This window comes from Gopherus flavomarginatus, chromosome 13, assembly GCF_025201925.1.
Source record: "Gopherus flavomarginatus isolate rGopFla2 chromosome 13, rGopFla2.mat.asm, whole genome shotgun sequence".
Classification (NCBI taxonomy): domain Eukaryota; kingdom Metazoa; phylum Chordata; order Testudines; family Testudinidae; genus Gopherus; species Gopherus flavomarginatus.
In genome coordinates, this window is record NC_066629.1 from 6,635,074 (window position 1) to 6,655,895 (window position 20,822).

Below are 20,822 nucleotides of genomic sequence, written 5' to 3' on the forward strand. Positions count from 1 at the left end.
GTGGGCAGGGAGCTTGTGCCGGTCTTTGGGTGTAGGGATGCTGGGCGTAGAGGGTCTGAGGGGTGCTAGGGATGGGTGTTTTTGTGGGTCTCTGGGGGTTGTGGTGCCGCACGTAGGAGGTTCGAGCGATGATGGGCGGGGGGGTCTCCAGGTGGCATGGCGCTGGGCATAGGGGGTCAGAGCGGTGCTGGGCAGGGGGGTTTCGTGGGGTCTCTTGGGGGTGTGGTGCTGGGCGCAGGGGGTCCGAGGGGTGGTGGGTGGGGGGTTGTGGGGGTTTCCAGGGGGTGTTGTGCTGGGCATAGAGAGTCAGAGGGGGGCTGGGCAAGGGGGGCATTGTGGGGGGTCTCCAGGGGCATGGCGCTGGGCATAGGGGGTCAGAGCAGTGCTGGGCAGGGGGGGTTTGTGGGGGTCTCTGGGTGGTGTGGCACTGGGCGCAGGGGGACTGGGTGGGGGGTTTTGTGGGGGTCTCCGAGAGGGCATGGCGCTGGGTGTTGGGGGTCAGGGAGTTTCTGGGCAGGGTGATCTGTGAGAGTCTCTGGGGCTGTGGTGATGGGCAGGGGGGTAGCATGGTGAAGCACAGGCCCTCCCCCAGGGAAAGAAGCACGATGGCAGTGCAGGGCCGGGCTGGCCAGTGTGCGTCTGGCGGCTCCCGGTTGTGAACAGTGCCCTTGTACTGGGCTGGGTGGAGTGGGGCTGTCCCTGCCGTGCCATGACCCATCTCCCATTGCCTCAGGCAGCCCCTCACTCTGAGGACTCTGCCCCCCCACCCCATGACCCTTTGCCCCCATGCGGGCCCACAAAAGGTTAATCCAGCCCTGTTTGGGGTGCAGGTCATGGGGAGTTTGGGTGAGGGGTGCAGGCTCTGCCCTGGGGCAGGGCATTGGGGTACAGGAGGGAGTGTGGACATTTGGGCTCGGGGAGGGAGTGTCTGGTCAGTATTTCACAGCGTTCACTCTCCTGGCTGCACTTGTATAAGCTAGAGAGGAGCTGCACTGTCTAAACATTTGCAAAGATGTATAGTTTAAGATAGGGTGACTCACAGACTTTAAGGTCAGAAGGGACCATTATGATCATCTACTCTGACCTCCTGCACAATGCAGGCCACAGAATCTCACCCACGCACTCCTGTAACAAACCCCTAACCTATGTCTGAGTTATTGAAGTCCTCAAATTGTGATTTGAAGACCTCAAGCTGCAGAGAATCCTCCAGCAAGTGACCCGTGCCCCACGCTGCAGAGGAAGGTAAGAAACCTCCAGGGCCTCTGCCAATCTGCCCTGGAGGAAAATTCCTTCCCAACCCCAAATATGGCGATCAGCTAATCAGTTCTGGAAGCTACTGAAGTGAATAAAACTGGGGAGGAAGATGCAGTCCTAAAACCAACCTAAGAAGCTGTTTTTAGAACAACCTAAGAAGCTGTTTTTAGAACAAGCTTCTGGTTGTGGTGAAGTGAAGGAAATATTACTAAATCCATTCTACTGTTTGATAAAGCCTCAATTCTGTCAGGTACTAACAGCATTGTCTGAGCCCATCTATAAGGCCAAATAGTGTTTTAACCATATTGGGAATTAATGTGAAACCAGGTCCTCCACCACAGCAGCTTCTTTGGTAATCTAGCCTGGTCCACACTTGGAACAGATCTGTACTAATTACACTTCTGTTGATACACAGCTGTTATCAAAGTTTAACCACATCTCCCCGAATGTGGTGGGGTTGGGTTTTGTTTTAGGCGAACAGTCGAATGTAGTGGTACACTGCTAAAAAGTTAGTCTTCAAGAAAACTCACTAGCACAATTTCCAGGGAAAAAAAATCACTGTCCACACTGACTGACACCCTGCTAGTTACACCCATATCAACAAGCATGGTTTAGTGTGGTTCTGATCCCTGTACATAGGATACAAGCCAACCTACGCTTAAATGAAAATGCTCTGCCTCTAAATGTTCTTTAAATGCGTTTGTATTTGAAAGTGGACAGTGATGCCGTTCCAAATGTCACGTACACATGAATACAAACGATTGAAACAAATTCATTTATTTCATAAATGCCAATTGAGCGAGGCAGCAGACATACTTAATAAAAATCCAGTCCCTCCTCCTAAACGTTTATAAGTTGTTTTGATAGTTCCTCCCCAAATTTAGCTGTGTGATTTTGGATATGCAACAAATACGTGAAAGGGACAGAGCAGAAGAGAAGCTTTGTTTGGAGTATTAAAGAACTGAAAAGAGGAAAATTGGCTCAGCTGAATCTCCTAAAAAAAATAGTATGAACACACTCTGCAACAGATTTCAGAATTCTTCATTTCAATTATGTGCCTTTCGCTGACATCTTTATGTCAACAAAGAGGTTTTTTACATGTCATAGCATCAGAAAAGCAAAGCAAGGAGGCTGATGTAAATTTTGGTGAAGAAGTACAGTGAAGTAAGGTTTGTATAAGGGCTGTCAAGCGATTAAAAAATTAATTGTGATTAATCGCACTTAAACTTTAACAATAGAATGCCATTTATTTTCAATATTTTAGGATGTTCACTACATCTTCAAATACATTAATTTCAGTTACAACACAGAATACAAAGTGTGTAGTGCTCACTTTATATTTATTTTTATTACAAATATTCGCACTGTTAAAAAAATTGGATTTTCAATTCACCTAATACAAGTACTGTAGTGCAATCTCTTTATCATGAAAGTTGAACTTACAAATGCAGGTTTTTTTTGGTACATAATTCTACATTCAAAAATAAAACAATGCACAAATTTAGAGCCCACAAGTCCACTCAGACAAATAAGGTTGGTTACAATTTGCAGGTGATAATGCTGCCCGCTTCTTGTTTACAATGTCACCTGAAAGTGAGAACAGGTGTTCGCATGGCACTGGTGTAGCTGGCGTTGCAAGATATGTGTGTGCCATATGCACTAAAGATTCATGTCCCTTCATGCTTCAACCACCATTCCAGAGGAAGTGCTATTTCTTTTGCTTACCATTTTTACAGTGCATATATTTGTAATTAAAACTAATAATATAAAGTGAGCACTGTGCACTTTGTATATGTATTGTAATTGAAATCAATACTGAAAATGTAGAAAAACATCCAAAAATATGTAATAAATTTCAATTGCTCTTATATTGTTATAAGTGCAATTAAAATTAATCGTGATTAATTTTAATTAATTGTGATTAATCACAATTAATTTTGAGTTAATCATGTGTGTTAACTGTAATTAATTGACAGCACTAGTTTGTATGTATTATGTTTGTGGTGTGGGTATTAATAAACATTTACACAACAAAGAGAACTTATTCTTGGTTAAATACACCTTTGTCTGGCAGAATTTTGGAAAATCTAGACTATTCGGTTGGAAGGTCTTACAATATTGTAGACCTGTCCAGCGAGGTGAATAGGTTGGGTTTTAAACCACGTTAGCAAACACATTTTTAAAAATACAGTATTATCCAGGACTTTTCACCTAGTGGAGACGGGGCAAGATCTGTCTCCATGTGTTAGGTAGTCATGGGCAACCCTAAACTCCTGTTTTTCTACTCCAGACAGAGCCTAAATGTTCTCTGGACTCTAGGTCTGATTTATTTACACAGCTGCAAGTCCATGTCAGAGGTCACGCAGGTTGAAATTTCAAAGTGCCAATAATTCCACCAAACTGAGAACAGAAAGCACACCTATATCAAATCAATCAAATATCGGTGTGAGAGTCTCAGAATATATATATACGTACGCACACACGTACACAAAGCACCAATGAAATGCAGCATCCTCTAAGGTGAGAGTGTGGTAACCAACCAGTCTACTGCACAGTGCACCACAGCTGCAGACGGAAAGTTTAGTCCAAGCACAACAGGAAAAATCACTGCTACTTCAAGAAGTGTAATTGGGTCTTTAATGTTTATGGAGGGAAAACAGGACCTTGTTTTAAAAAAAAGAAGGTTTAATTTAAAATAAACTATTTAAAAATCATTTTAACCAGGGCTAAACAAGTTTTGTTAAACTCTTGGCCACATATTCACAGACACCAACACTGCTAGATGTGATCAAACCCAGCACCAGAAGAATCCATCACTTGCACTAAGGCAAGTCTAGGGAGTTGGCTTCACTGCAGAGTTAACGGTGTTCTAAGTTGCGTGCTGCCCCCAGATCAAATCCCATCCACACACAAAATCTCTGAACTCAAGCAAGGGAGTGCTTTAACTTGATTTGGCTGGCCGGTCAGTGGAGCTCAAGTGAACACAACTCAGCAGGCAATTCAATCACTACGATCTGAATGTTATTTCACTGTGTAGCTGCTCTCATCCGAGTTAGGCTAATTTGAGGTGTCAACTGCAGTGAAAACCTGGGTTAGAAGCTAACACACTGTACAGCGGTGGACACGTGAAGTAGGCTCTCTTATTACTGGAGCTAGGTGGGAAATAGTTTTCCCATCCCATGAAAGTTTTAAAGATTCTGAAATTTATCCTACACAAATTGTGACAAATTATAAATCTCATATTTTTATGAACTGAACCTGAATTGTTTTTTTTTAAATTAGGTAAAACGAAATGTTTCTTGTTGCTACTTCCAAAATTTTTTATTTTTGGAACCTTAATCTCCAAAAAGAAATAAAAATTTTCAAATCAAAAAATGAAACTTTTTGTTCAGATAATGTTGAAACAACATTTTGACAATTTCAAAACATTTTTTAAAATAAAAAATTCAAATTGGGAAATTTGTCAAAACCAACCCTTTCCCCCAGAGTTTCAGTTTGACAAATGTAGCATTTTCCATTGAAAAATACTTAGTTGGAAAACTCCAGACCAGCTCTACTTATTACTTAATTGTTCTAATGTCCTGACAAAGAAAAATATTGTTTGTATATCATTCTAATACATTGGATATTATCCTCCTTGCTCTGACCTGAGCTTTAGGTTGGGATGGAGATGGAAAAGATTTCAGATGATTCATTAACACTTTATAGAAAAGGAAATTATGTGCTTTACAATGTTTACAGTGCTTACTCCCCAAAAATTGTTCAGGTCTTTAACTGCTGGGACACTGTTCGTATTTCATTCTGGATCATCTAAAGACCTGTAACCTTCTGATTTCCTATTATACGAATCTCTGTACGAGTTTCCATTTCTCTTCTATTGATCAGACACTCTAGCCTGTTTCTAAGCACTAATATTTCCATTCCAGGTCATGGCATTTTCATCGTTTGTAGTTAAAGGAACAAGTTTTGATAAGTTTTTACAGTACTAATATGAATGGTTTTCAGTTTTTAGGGAAAAGGACTGGTTTGCTTTCTCGTTGTAGTATTCTGGTCATCTTTTTGTACTGTTTTCTACTAAACCATCAGAGGCCTCTACATTTAGGGGGAATCACATGGCTTGTGAGCTCTGGAAGTGCATTTAGTTTGGCAGTTCAAATCCAGCCCTAAATAAATAATAAACAAATGTTTCAAAGAGGGTTATTTGAAATTATTTACTTTAAAGAAAAACCAAACCATCAGCATAAAAGCATGTGCGTCCAGGCTCGAGGTGAGCTCCACAACAACCGAAAGCACAATCCAAAAATAATTACAAAGAAAGTAACCAAACCGAGACGCCATCCTGCAAGCTGCTCCCAGTGGGGCTAGCCTCCTATGCCTCTGTAGAGAAGCTCACAAAATCAGCCCATAACAGTCACCAGTCAGCAAAATTAGTCGAGTTCCTACTCTACCCTTTCTCTTCAAATGAACCTCACTCCTCCTCAGACAGGCTTTGCAAAGGAGTTTTTTAGGCCACAACAGGAAGAGGGGCCCTCACAGAACATATTAAAAATCCCCTCTCCAATTGGTAGTATCAAGAAGGAGCCGCAGGATAGACTAGGCATGCACAATAACGTTCTTCCACCTGGTGCCGGTACATTGTTAGTGTGGTGTAAGGCTTGCACGTCCACTGCCCTGCAGTTTTGTTCTGTAAATAAATAGAAGTCATCAGCACTCTCACCATCGGCACTTACAGGAGCATGGAAAAAGAGTAAGAAAGACGAAAATGCCAGCAAGCGGGCGTTTAGAGGGTTTTTTTCCCCCAGTATGATTGGCAATACCACCCATCAAGCAGATACAATTAAACCTGCTCCAGTTTTTAAGTAAGAGTTGTGAGCCTTGACATTATCAACACAGAATATTTTGCTTCTACTACTAAATGATCAAGTAATTGTGCAATTGGTCTTAAATGTCACTCCATTAAGTACTGTTTGCCCTAAAATAAGTTTTTGGTTTTTTTTTAAAAAGCTCTGCAGCTAGGTGTTTGATGTGTAGTTACATCCCTTATTAACACCTGAGAAACACAAGTGACAGCTGTCTTCAGAATCTAAGAATTTGTATTCAAATACTGCTCTATAACCAGTTTATCTGCTGGCCAATGGCACAAGAGTGAATTTTTCTAAGCCCCAAACATTTTCATCAAGGAGATTTTCACTTCCTAAGTCAGCAAAGAAAACACAGCTTGGTTAATATTTACCACTTTCGACCCAACTCCTGCAAGACACACAGTCCCTATGAAACTACTTAGTGGTTTTGGCTGAGTAGGGACTGAAGGATTGAGCCCCCAAATTGCCACATTCTATTTATAGTCATATATAGGCACATCAGGACAAAAAAGCTCTAAATGATCAATATGGACTCAGCTAGCATGAAATCCCTTCTCTCCCGGGGGTGGGATGAAGAGGGGGAGGGATAGTTCAGTAGTTTGAGCTTTGGCCTGCTAAACCCAGCATTGTGAGCTCAATCTTTGAGGGGGTGATTTGGGGATGGGTCCTGCTTTGAGTAGGGGGTTGGACTAGATGATCTCCTGAGGTCCCTCCTAACCCTAATAATCTATGATTCTAGACAAATAAACTAGAGAGCAGCTGTTTCCAGGATTTTAGTGATCTTTCAGTCAAAGAACAAGCCATTTCAAGAACAAAACTCCAGCTCCACATATGGCCCCTGAAGCTGCACCTGAGGAATTTGCCATGGGAACAGGGCAACCGAGTTCAATGATTTGCAGGATTGGGGCCTACAAGCATAAACAAGAAAGCCCAATGCTTTTTACTGACTTGCACTACATCTCCAGGAGCCTAGCAGGGCAGCTAGATGTGCATGTTCTCCTCGCTGCTGCCTCCTTGGCTCAGTGGAAGTGAATGGCAGCAGCTCTGTGGATTAGGAGCAGAAGCGCCTTTGCACCTGCTAGGAGGCAGATGTGAAAGGGGACTGTACCCACCTCCCAGGCCAAAGCAGAGCACCTCGGGGCGGCAGTCCAAGGAACTACAGCCTGGGACGGGCTCTAACTTGGTTCCATTTTTATGCATTCCCACAAGCAAGTTAGCGCACGTGTGCAAAGCAGCCCCCAGCCAGCTTCTGCTGCGGGCGCAGAAACGCTCCTCGCGGCGCCCATTGAGCACGACGCCCGCTGCTTGGAGCGGACAGCGCTGCAAGGCGCAGCAGCCCCCTAGCCCCGAGAGCGAGCTCTGCGGCCTTGTTAAACTCCCCCGGGCTTCGCGCACCGACTGACTCCGGGGCTCGCCGGCTGCAGCGGGGCTCCCGGGGAGCCATCTGCGCGCAGCGCCCCCCAGCGGCGCCTCCCCTCCGCGCCAGTCCCCGGAGGCCAGCGCCGCCGCCCCGGCCGAGGACTCGCCGGGCACATCGCAGGAGTTCCCCGCTGGCAAGATGCAGCCGGTCTGGAAGAAAGACTTCGGCCAGAAGTCCGAGGACGAGGTCATCATGGACGCGTATCTGGCCAGCCGTGGGGCTGTACCGCAAGCTCACGGCCAGAGACGCCTCCTGCCTCTTTCGGGGCCGTTTCCGAGCAGGTAGCAGGAGTTTCACCCCCCCTTGGGGGCCGCTCGTGGGCCTGCCTGGTTCCCCCCATACCTAGGTCCTAGCAGCCAGTTCAGAACTTCTCCTCTCCCTGCCCCCACGTTTCTGGTCCCCTCTCTCCTAAACAGGGCCCGCTCAGCTTGCAAGTCCAACCCCACTTACTTTCTTTGGGCGGGAGGGGAGCTGGGGTTGGATGAGATAAGGCCCCATTTGGATTTTGGAGCAGAGAGGGAGCTGGGTTAGGCTGCAGCTGTGTAAAGCAACAAGTGTGCCCATGGCACTTTGTAGGCTAACAGAAGTCTTGGAGCATAAGCCTGCATCTGGCCAAGCGGGTGTTCACCCACAAAAGCACCTGCTCCAGGACTTCTCTTAGTCCAGAAGATGCCACAGGCCTCTGTGTCACCTGATATTTTTGGCTTTGAAGTATCCACCTTGGAGACATCTTAATCCTTCTCTCTATTCCCAAAGCTGGAGCTGCAGGAGTTGCATCAAAGTTTCCAGTTCTGGTCTCTCTCTCACAAAATGGGGATTGGTTCTAGTTTTGCAAAGTGACTGTAGCTAGGATCTAGTTTCCCTTTTCTCCCAGAGGTTGGGGTAAAGGGTCTTATTTGGACTAATACTCTACCAGTGGTTACCTAAATAACAGTAATTAATTTTCCTTTAGCAACTTCAAATTCTTCCCCTTACAAATGCATGGGCAAAGAACAGAAGGCACAGATGTGCATCCAAAAAGGAGCCTGCTATATATTGAGGTTCTATTTATGAGTAGCTTATAAAGGTTTTATTAAATGATTAATCACTTTCTATAGACTGTTAGTTGTGGTTGACCTATAGACCTGTTGGACTATCACAGCAGTTTGCAAACTTCTGTACTGGTGACCCCTTTCACATAGCAAGAGCCCCCCCTACACATTTAAAACCACTTGTTTATATATTTAACACCATTGTAAATGCTGGATGCAAGTTGCTGAGGCACTGGCTCCCACCTCAGGTGACAGGGCTCAGGCCTTCACCCCATTCAGTGGGGCTTCAGCTTCCTGCCCTGGGCCCCAGTGAATCTAACGCTAGCCCTGCTTGGCGGTCCCCCTGTAATCTGCTCACTGCCCAGCAGCGGGCCCTGGACCCCCGGTTGAGAGCCACTGATGTGAACTATATGGAAAAGGAGCCTTAATGTAAAAGTACAATTTAAAATGAGCTGCAACCCTTTTGTTTCAGTGCCTTCTAACACCTTCTCTATTTTCTAGGTGTTTTATTCTCAGATTCATCACCAGGAAGTCAGGAAGGCTTGTGTTTCATTTATGAGGGAAAACCGAGAGAACTTTGAGGCTGTAAGTAGACTTGTGTTTATGAAATGCAATGTTTTGTGTGTAAACTTAGGAAATAATGGGGGTGTTTACACATCAACATTATTTACGTAGATCTGTGCACTGAAATCCTACATCGCACTGTACTGTGGTTTGTTCTTAGCGTCTACGTTTTGACCAGTCACAGGTTTAAGCTAGTACTAAGCGAGATGAGAAGTTGAGGGGAAAATGCTTGCTCTTTTGCCTCACTCTGTATACTGTCCATTAGCTTCTAGTCAACTTATATTTGTTTTTAAACCTTGGAAACATATGGCACAATATTTTTATTTGTAAAAGATAATATACAGTTACTCTAAACATCTGAGCTCTTGCTTTAAGGAACTGTGATTACAGACATTAATAAGCTGTCTTGTGAAACTGAACCTTCGTGTGTGTGTGTGACACTCTGTTCTGAAGTAAAACATGCATCTCTAAGAACAGTGGAATACTGCAGGGCTCTTAAAGCCCATAACACACCATGGTTAAATGTCACTCCACACTTTCAGTGGATAACCACTATTTTCTCTACTGTAACTGAAGTGGTAGAGGTCTGTGGTTTCCATTCAGAAGACCACAAATTCAACCCCTGCCAACAACTGCGGTGCCTTTATATACCTAGTTTGTTACAATACTACTGAATATTCAGAAATGTGCTTGTTGCTCTAATGGGTCAGTGGTTGTCAGCAACAGGTAAACTTACCAGTATAGACAGGTCTTGTGAATCCTTTGAAACAACTTGGTTCTGGAAGAGTATTCTGAATACTCTACTGGCTATCAGAACTCTAATTCATAGATGGCTTTCCCTGCCTCTTAAGGAAACAATTCTAAATGTTTTATCCACAAAATAGATGTTGAAAGCAATAAACTCGCTTCCTTAGTATTATAATACCGTGCAGTCTTTCCCATCAAGTGATATTAAAGTGCTTTGTACGCTGTGGACATGCCCCACTTAATGACAGGTTTCAGAGTAGCAGCCGTGTTAGTCTGTAGCTGCAAAAAGAACAGGAGTACTTGTGGTACCTTAGAAACTAACACATTTATTTGAGCATAAGTTTTCGTGGGCTACAGCCCACTTCATCGAACGCATAGCCTGGAATGTACAGCAAGAAAATATTTATACATACAGAGAACATGAAAAGGTGGAAGTAGCCAGACCAACTGTAAGAGGCCAATCAATTGAGATGACCCCACTTAAATGCAGCTACCATTGGGGTGGAGGGAGACATCCAGCTGGTCTCAGAACATGCTGTATAATAGTGAGATAAGAGAATTGTTTGGTGACAGGCACTTGCACAAGTTCCTACTCACAATTATTGCTGTGCTATTTTAACGTCCATACAGAGCAGACAAGATCTTCGTCTTGTCCAATAAAAGGAAAAGACAGTAAAACTATGTGGCATCTAACGGATTGGCCTCAGCAGGAAGGGCTGGGGTGAGCAATGCTGTGTACTTGCACTTGTGTATTTTAGGCTAGCTACCGTCCCAACCTTAAGCTATCCCTTTGCAACTAGAGGAGCAGATATAAAATTTCATAATCGCTAAAATAGTTACCCTGCAATTTAAAAACAAACATGCTTGAAAAGTCACGACTGCAATGCACTGAATGGGAGCAGGGGGGGCAAATTGTTAAAATTAAACTATTTTGAGACCAAAGTATTAGTCCCAGATAACCAAATTGTACATTTAGTTGTGCATGGGATATCTGGACCTTCCAGACCTCATATTTGACACAAGATATTCCCATGTGCTTCCTTACTATGTTTGAGGAAACACTGCTATAATTCTGACTTTGATTTTTTTTTCTGTTCGCTCTAGTGCAGAGTTTGGCAACCTTTCAGAAATGCTGTGCTAAGTCTTCTTTTAGTCACTCTAATTGAAGGTTTCGCGTGCCAGTCATACATTTTAATGTTATTAGAAGGTCTCTTTCTGTAAGTCTATAATTTATAATGAAACTATTGTATGTAAAGTAAACAAGGTTTTTAAAATATTTAAGTATCAGAGGGGAAGCCGTGTTAGTCTGGATCTGTAAAAGCAGCAAAGAGTCCTGTGGCACCTTATAGACTAACAGAGGTTTTGAGCTTTCGTAGGTGAATACCTACTTCGTCAGATGCATGTAGTGGAAATTACAAGGGACAGATATATATATATGCAAGCAAGCTAGAGATAATGAGGTTAGTTCAATCAGGGAGGATGAGGCCCTGTTCTAGCAGTTGAGGTGTGAAAACCAAGGGAGGAGAAACTGGGTTTGTAGTTGGCAAGCCATTCACAGTCTTTGTTTAATCCTGAGCTGATGATGTCAAATTTGCAGATGAACTGAAGCTCAGCAATTTCTCTTTGAAGTCTGGTCCTGAAGTTTTATTGTCCAGGATGGGTTATAGATCCCTGATGGTGCGTTGGAGGGGTTTTAGCTGGGGACTGTATGTGATGGCCAGTGGAGTCCTGTTGGTTTCTTTCTTGGGTTTGTCTTGCATTAGGAGGCTTCTGGGTACACGTCTGGCTCTGTTGATCTGTTTCCTTATTTCCTCGTGCGGGTATTGTAGTTTTGAGAATGCTTGGTGGAGATTTTGTAGGTGTTGGACTCTGTCTGAGGGGTTAGAGCAGATGCGGTTGTACCTCAGTGCTTGGCTGTAGACAAATAAAAGGAAGCACTGAGGTACAACCGCATCTACTCTAACCCAAGAAAGAAACCAACAGGACTCCACTGGCCATCACATACAGTCCCCAGCTAAAACCCCTTCAACGCATCATCAGGGATCTATAACCCATCCTGGACAATGATCCCACACTTTCACAGGCCTTGGGTGGCAGACCAGTCCTCGCCCACAGGCAACCTGCCAACCTGAAACATATTCTCACCAGTAACTGCACACCGCACCATAGTAACTCTAGCTCAGGAACCAATCCATGCAACAAACCTCGATGCCAACTCTGCCCACATATCTACACCAGCGACACCATCACAGGACCTAACCAGATCAGCCACACCATCCCCAGTTCATTCACCTGCATGTCCACCAATGTAATATACACCATCATATGCCAGCAATGCCCCTCTGCTATGTACATCGGCCAAACTGGACAGTCGCTACTGAAAAGGATAAACGGACACAAATCAGATATTAGGAATGGCAATATACAAAAACCTGTCGGAGAATACTTCAACCTCCCTGGCCACACTATAGCAGACCTTAAGATGGCTATCCTGCAGCAAAAAAACTTCAGGACCAGACTTCAAAGAGAAACTGCTGAGCTTCAGTTCATCTGCAAATTTGACACCATCAGTTCAGGATTAAACAAAGACTGTGAATGGCTTGCCAACTACAAACCCAGTTTCTCCTCCCTTGGTTCTCACACCTCAACTGCTAGAACAGGGCCTCATCCTCCCTGATTGAACTAACCTCATTATCTCTAGCTTGCTTGCATATATATACCTGCCCCTTGTAATTTCCACTACATGCATATGACGAAGTAGATATTCACCTACGAAAGCTCAAAACCTCTGTTAGTCTATAAGGTGCCACAGAATTCTTTGCTACTTTTAAAATATTTAAGATACATCATTTAAAATTAAATTAAAATGCAGAGCCCCAGGACCGGTGGCCAGGACCCGGGCAGTGTCAGTGCCACTGAAAATCAGCTTGCATGCCGCAGGCTGCCGACCCCAATCTAGTGCATATAGATAAAACAGCTTTTCAGCAAGAAGTTACCTCCTTTACTAAGCACATACATACACAATTGTTCCTAAATGTGGGGGCAAGGGAGAAATCATTCATGATCAGGAAGGCTACTTACTTGCCTTATGAACCTGAAGGCTGTTGAGCTAAGACCACTGCCTATATGCTGACCAATATGGTCTCATTGTTTCTTTGTACTCCTTCCTCCTCCAATTGTCTAAGACAACAGATGGATATAGACTTGGATTGTAAGCTCCTTGGAGCAGGACCCATCTGTTGCTTGTACGTTGCTCAGCACAATGGAGTCCTGAGCCATGACTTGGTTCCTAGGCACTATGTAATATAAATAAGAAAAATATTTTCAGTTTTCTTCTAAACTCTTTAAATACAAAGTGCAAATTCTGACTCTTAATGTTTCCAGCAGATTGAATAATGATATGCATCTAATTAAATCAATTCTATCTTTTCTTCTTAAGTATGTGGAAGGATCATTTGAAGAATATCTGGAATGGCTGGGAGTTCCAGAGGTAAGGCCAGATTCGTATTCCTGAGGCTGAGCCCAGAAAGCTCATGATGTTTGCTGGAATGTGGGTTTGAATGTTGTTTCTGTTGTACCTCAGTCTTGCTGTCAGATTCATGTGCACCTGAACAGAGCTCTCTTGATTTCACTAGGACCTTGCGTGGGTGCAGTAGGACTCTAGATCTGATGGCAGGATCAGGGCCTTGGTTCTTGCTTGTGGGCAAAAGAGGGGCATTATCAAACCACAACAATGTAATTTCAGCTGAGGGAACCAAACTTTGGTCCTGTCAGCCTGGACCTTTAAAAGGCTGTTACAAAATTGGGTGCATAATTCATAGCAAATGTTTGACACATTTTGCATTTTTCCCAGTTTTTTTGGGGGGAACCCTGCTTTCTTACTGTAGCAGGGTGGTCACCTGCTCCTGCCTTAAAAGGTTTGGAACAGCCCCGGGGGAGCCTAAGGCTGGGCTGATGGGGAGGCAGCCACAGCTGGGCTATGTCCTAATCAGACCATAGCTGGCCTTGTAAAAGGCTGTGAGCCAGGCACTCAGGCAGCCTCCCTGCAGGCTGGGAGAGAACAGGGCCTGGCTGATGGTATGGAGGGTGGAGCTGGGAAAGGATCAGGTAGAGCTGGGGAGCTCAGGCCTGGTGACTTCCCAGGCTTCAGGCCTGATATCAAGGCCTAAAAAGGTACTGGGTGGCAGGGGAAGACAGCAGGCCCGAATCCCCTTGCCTATGATGAGTGGCTTTTACACTGCTGTCTGCCCCAGCGAGTGGGGGCTTGGTGATGACTGGCAGTAGCCCAGACTAAGGCAAGATGGGGTTAGTGGGTTGGGGGTTCCCCAGGAAGGGGAGACTCAGAGGCAGAGTGTAGGGGGGTTACTACCAGGGGGCAGCACTCCAGGATAAAGGGGCACCGGGGTCTGGGAGGGACATGGAGGCGAGCGGCAGCAGGACACTGGCCTGAAGAGGGTGCCTTGGTGTGGAAAAGAGCTAATTCCCAATGACCAGCAGGAGGTGCCGCAGGGGTGAGTCGCTGCACCCTTTATACTTACTGTTTCTTTGAAGATTTTTAACTAGTGAACATGAGCAGGATATAACAGTATCTAAAGCAAATTTAGCATGTTTATCAAAGAAATATTTAAAAATATATTTGAGACTGCCTCAGGTCTAGCTAGTAGAGTTTAGCTGCAGCTTTGCACAGGATTATTGGGCCAAAACTTGAATACTTAATTGTCCCATGTCTGTGATCTTCTCTTCAGGAATCCTCACATTTTACAAATTTCCAGATGCAGAAAGAATCAGAATTTTATAAAAGATGGAACTTAATATTTTAGGGGTACATCATCACTTCACATTGATTCTCTCCTCCCACCCCTTGTTGGGTTTTCTTCAATGCCCACAAATATTTAAGGCAGCCTCTGAGGGGTTTTCCCCTTACCACTAACTTGTAAAGACTGAGGAGTAGACCCATCTCCTTTTCACTATGAAACACTGTTATTGCAGAGGGAAGTATATTCAGATGTACTCCTTTGCGTAGGCGTGTGAAGCACATTTCATTAGGGTGCACACCCAGGGAATTTTATTTTAAAGGAAAACATTTATTGAATACTCAGTCATAAGGATGTTATTTTTATTCATCAAACAAACTAAAGAAAATAAAACTTAACTTAATTTAAAAAAAATTAACTACTAAACTTTACTTAAAATGAGACGCAAAATACCACATTTTTGCTGTAGTGATACCAGGCGTATACAAAGATGCAGTCAATTTTTATGATCTTTAACCAGATAATGAGCTAACCCAAAGTGACCAAAACAGATTAAGGTTTCTTCATCTTCCTGTCCTAGAGAATGAGACATCGCTCACCAGGTTTTATGAACGTAAATTCCTGAATCACGTCATTGTAATTAACTGACACAGCCAATTCTTGTTCTATGTACAAAATCATGAGTTGGGGCGCTATTGGGACAGTGTACTTCTTAGTTTGTTTTTTACATGTGCTAGTTTCGAAAAGACGCTTTCACGTGAACTGCTTGTCTGCTCCTTTTCTTCTCTTAACAACGAACTGATCCATATTTTAAAATTAAAAGAGAGTATCATACGATTGAGTTAAAACGTAAAGCCACGGGCTTGTTATGCTGTTTCAGTAGAGTACACGCGACAAAGATTACAAATATTGTAGACACTGCATTGGGCACGCCTGACGCAGCCACTGATATAGGTCAAAGAATTTTCTAGAATCGTAGTCAGAGAGGAGAGGACCAATGGTGATGCGGTGCCACAGTAGTGGGGACACATGCTGCAAGCGAACGTGAGCTTTCTATATAGAGTATCATGCGATTTAAATTAAAACGCAAAGCCATTTTTTTTGAGACATTAGGGCAGGCGTGGGCAAACTTTATGGCCCGAGGGTTCCAAAATTATATGGAGGGCCAGGTAGGGAAGGCTGTATCTCCCCAAACAGCCTGGCCTTGCCCCCTATCTGACCCCCACCCACTTCCTGCCCCCAACTGCCCCCCTCAGAATCCCCGACCTGTCCTGCTCCTTGTCTGCTGACAGCCCCCCGAGGCCCCACCTCCCCCTGCTCCCTGTCCCCTAATTGCCCTGACCCCTATCCACCCCCCGGCTGAGTCCTGACAGACCCCCAGGACCCCCACAATCCAACCACCCATTCCCCATCCCCTGAACACACTCCTCCCCTTGCTGAACCTCTGCCCCATCCAATGCCCCCCCGCTCCCTGTCCCCTGACTGTCCCCGGGACTCCATGCCCCTTATCCAACCCCCTGGCCCAGGCCCCTTTACCATGCCGCTTACCCCCACCTCCTCCCTCTCCTGGAGCCTCAGCGAGCTGTGTCCAGGAGCTCCTGCCACTCGGCCCAACAGAGCTCGCAGCCCCACCCCCTGACCACATGGCTCCGTGCAGCAGGAGCTCACGTCCCGCTGGAGCCACGCTGCTGCCGTGCTGTCTAGGGCTGCTCCTGGACACGAAGCGCTTAGGCGCCGGAGGATGAGGGGGAAGCCTTCCTGGGCAGGAGCTCAGGCGGGCCAGGCAGGACGAGCTTGCCCACCCCTGCATTAGGGTGTGCTTGGGCACACCCCATACGCACGCCTATGCTCCTTTGTAGAGCTTGGTTTGAGTCTTTTAGAGCTTTGACAACAGGGGCTTAGAAGTTTACACCGTAGTTAGAGCTGGTCAGAAAATGCTTTTAAAAAAAATCATGAAAAATGTTGACTAGCTGAATTAATGGTATATAGAGAACCAGTATAGCGTTCCAGGGACTGCAGGGCAGGCTCGGTGGTCAGCTCCACTCCATGTTTGATGAAGAACAGTTATTTTCGTACCTTCTAACATGATCTTAAAATATTTGTGTACACATAGGGAAGGGCTGGCCAGCTGGAAATAAGCGCTCTATCACTGATGTATAAGTAAGTCTCTTCCTTTTTTTATTTTAAATTAAAATTAATTTTGTAATGGGCTTTGGATGTTTAAGGGTACTAGCTGTGGGGCCCAGAATCTCTTGATTAATAGATTTTTAAGGCTAGGAGGGACCATTGTGATCATCTAGCTTTGAGGCCAGCTTGGCTTAGGAGTGACTGCCAGTCAATATTTATTACATGAATGGGTGGCTGCAGACCAATTCCAGGTAAAGAGGATCCCACGTCCTGAAATGTACTGAATTGGCATCCTAGGTAAGTCTCCCAAGAGAACAAAGACCTGGTGGCCATGGAGATTGAGCTAACCCTGACTACTGGAGGTTTCATTGCTGCTGCCCAGGCAATACTGGCTCTGTGAATTATCAGAGGGCTTTGGTCTCTAGTGATATCTATTTGGCATTTTTCTTAACTATTAAACTCTTTTAAAAAAAGTCTATGGTGAGAGACTTATTGATAGGAAGTATGTGAAATGATGTGGAGTTGTGTGCATTGGAAACATCTAATGCTGGCTATAGAAGTTAACTGCCAACACAAAAGTAAAACTCTGTGCTCGCTATATGAGGTGGCCTTGAAAATTCAGGAAGTGAGAAGTGCTGCTCGGTGTACATGCCTGGAAATGCATTTAAAATAAATTATAATTTCAACTGGCATTTGTATCTGCTGCAGGCACTGTCTGTCTTGCTAAAAAAAAAAAAAATACTGCCACTTCTGAACAGACAGTTTAGGAGCCTACTGGCAGAGATGCTAAAACACTCTGTATGCTGTTCCAGTCCAAAATAGACAATTGGATTTCTACAAGGTTCTAATGGCATCCTGTACTGAGGTTTTAACCCGTTTGGGAGCTACTTTGTTAAGGATTAATTGCCTCACTATCAGAGCAATCAGTCTTTAGATCAGAAATACCTGAACTAATAATAAAAAGATGCATCTTATCTGAAACCAAACCTAGTAGGTTTTACCAAATATTTCTTCTTTCAAGTAGATGGTTCTTATTTGTGAATTTAGTTATTGTTTAAATTTAATGTCGGCATTCACTTGTTAGGAAAAATATTCTGCTCCCATTCTCTCTATTAACCAACAGTGGATTCTCTAAACTATTCCTTCCAATGTCTTCATAACAAGCACTTGCATTAAACACCTGCTCTCTCTCAATTCTCCTGATTTTCCTCTTCTTGCCTAGACGAGACTTTATTCTGTACCAGGAACCTGGACAGCCGCCCACCTGTGCTACAAACAATGGCTTTGAAGACAAGGTAAGGAAATGGGAGCCAATTTTCTATCCCCCCACTCCTAGATGGCTCTAATTTCACTCCGTTCGAATGAGCTTGTCACTTCCGTTTTGCTCTTGTAACTCCCGTGAAGTCTCTACACGTTTTGCCCACTTAAAAAACAAAACCAAAGCTAACTTCAGCAGGGCTGATGCTTTCACAGCTGAACACTCTCATTGAACAGTCGTTAACCTTTTGCTAGACTAACTCCTGCAGCCAACAGGAACTTATGATATTACAGCCCAGGAATCTTCCCATTTGATCAACTGTGACTTTTCGGGGGTGATGGTGCCTGAATAAGAACATAAGAACGGCCGTACTGGGTCAGACCAAAGGTCCATCCAGCCCAGTATCTGTCTACTGACAGTGTCCAATGCCAGGTGCCCCAGAGGGAGTGAAGCTAACATGCAATGATCAAGTGATCTCCCTCCTGCCATCCATCTCCATCCTCTGACAAACAGAAGCTAGGGACACCATTCCTTACTCCTCCTGGCTAATAGCCGTTTATGGATTTAACCACCATGAGTTTATCCAGTTCTCTTTTAAATGCTGTTATGATCCTAGCCTTCACAACCTCCTCAGGTAGGGAGTTCCACAAGTTGACTGTGCGCTGCGTGAAGAAGAACTTCCTTTTATTTGTTTTAAACCTGCTACCTATTAATTTCATTTGGTGGCCCCTAGTTCTTGTATTATGGGAACAAGTAAATAACTTTTCCTTATTCACTACCTCCACATCACTCATGATTTTATATACCTCTATCCTATCCACCCTTAATCTCCTCTTTTCCAATACAGTTCCCTGTGACTATTTTTTATAATCTCACTAGTTAGAATGAGACACTTGGATTGAGTTGCTAATGAGAAAAGTGAAGATGTCAAGAGTAAACAAATATATGGGTGAAGAAAGGGCACTCTTCTCCATCTCCCAAAAGTGAGCAGAGGAGATTTTTAGGGTGTATTCTTTTTTCCTTCCTGGATAGAAATTAATTAGCTTGATTTTTTTTTTTTGTGGGCATTATGAAAAGCAGTAAATAGTCTAAACCCACTTGAGGTTTTGACACAATTACAGGGTGTAGGGAAAGTTCTGTATTTAGCTTTTCCTCTAGTTTGATACTCGTGGGCCAATAAGTTTTTGCAGTTTGCGGATTTGAGATGCAAGAGTGATTGGCATTTAGCATCTAGACCATTAGTTGGTCATAAGGTAGCTGACTCTCAGTAAAGTCTCTCATATTTGACCTTTAACAGTTCATGAGATGACTAAAGAGTGTCCATGGGGGTAATAGGCAAACTTATTTGTACACCTGCTACAATCTCTTCTATAGGGATCAACTCTGTTTCTAACACTCTTAGAACATGTTTTGTTTTCTTTGATTTCTTCCTCAAAGCTTTTTGTCTGTTTTTTCAAGATCTTGCTGTGTTGTTCCAGTGACTCCCATTACGACTCTGTGTATACAGAACAATTTCAGGCCGATGCTGCTGTTTGTCAGGGTAAATTAACTCTTACTCTTTCCGTTACAAATAGTGTATTTGAAGTACTTCCCAACATTGTTCTCTTTCTTGGGAGGAGAGGGGTACTGAAGGGAGAAGAAAGTGGAAAGCTCATTAACCATTTTGAATGGCGTTTAGTGTAATTGGTATGTTGTGGAAGTCCACAGTGAGCACATCTGCTACTCTAAGGTCACCTATCAGACTTCAGGTGTTCTTTGTCTGGCACCGAGTCAAAACCGTTGGGTTCTATATGCTTTGTTTTCCCAGCTGTCTTGTATGAGATCCTGTACAAAGATGTGCTTGGTGTGGAGGAGAAGGAATTGAGAACTGCAGTTGACTGGTTTCGACATGATGATGAGAAAAAGAGGAGAAACAGGGCCTCTTTTAGAAGTGAGGATGCAAACTCTGATAGCCTTCCCAAGGAAGGGTCCAACACGTCATCAGAAAGGAGGTACTAGTTTAAAAACAAAATATCCTGTGAATGGTAACTGATCACTTAAAGGTTGTTTTTTTTAGAGGGGGGGAGACTAGCCTACCAGTTGTGTTCTGAGCTGCCACATGGAACATCTGCCTTCATTCTCCAATGTCCTGGTACCGAGCCAGAGTCTGAGCATATTGTGAAAAAAGCAGCATGCTTTCCCTAGGACTGGGAAGTGACGTGTGGTTGAGCAGCAACCTCTCCTACTGGTTAGAGTCAACTGGCACTTTCTTACTGAACAAATCACGAGTAAGCAGAAAGATTGGCTTCCTTTAGCAAGAAACTATTATGCTACTTTAAGTCTTAATAGTATGGCAGCAGCAAGACTGCTAATACTATGAGAAAGTGAGCTGGATTCTATTCTGGCTTGTACGTCGCTAACAAAACTAGGCCCTAAGTTTAGTACCAAACCTTGCCCTCATTTGCAGTGCTACTGTGGAGGCCGTTTATTTCTGATGGGGTAGGAACTAGTGGGATTGTACAGATGAGAGGACAACATTGGACCTTGTTAATAGTGATGAAGTGCAATCCGGAAAGAACTCAACTTAAGTTGCTGGCTCTGGCAGTTCTTAAACACTTTGTCACGTAGACACCCTTGTTAAGGAGTCCTTCAGATTTTAAAAAAATAATGGTGGGGGACTCCATAATGCCCATGAGTGAAACAACTGAAGGAGTGTTTAAGTTTGCAGAATGGAACTGAGTTGATCTTTCCTTAAACATAAAACAGTGTTAGCTGCTATTGCATGGAAGACCTGAATTGAAGGGGTTGGAGTGGGGGGAAGAGCAT

At 44.1% G+C, this 20,822-nt stretch overlaps 1 protein-coding gene across 1 annotated transcript in view; it reads left to right on the top strand.

Moving 5' to 3' along the window:
• Positions 1–7,674: 7,674 nt before the first annotated feature.
• The window catches only part of LOC127033619 (putative bifunctional UDP-N-acetylglucosamine transferase and deubiquitinase ALG13), a 59,084-nt gene continuing 45,936 nt past the window's right edge, over positions 7,675–20,822 (top strand). Inside the window, 10 exon segments of the mRNA XM_050921603.1 lie at positions 7,675–7,749; positions 7,751–7,801; positions 7,803–7,817; positions 9,069–9,152; positions 13,318–13,368; positions 16,746–16,792; positions 16,990–17,010; positions 17,982–18,054; positions 19,476–19,557; positions 19,825–20,008. Of these exon segments, the coding sequence (XP_050777560.1) occupies positions 7,675–7,749; positions 7,751–7,801; positions 7,803–7,817; positions 9,069–9,152; positions 13,318–13,368; positions 16,746–16,792; positions 16,990–17,010; positions 17,982–18,054; positions 19,476–19,557; positions 19,825–20,008 (683 nt within the window).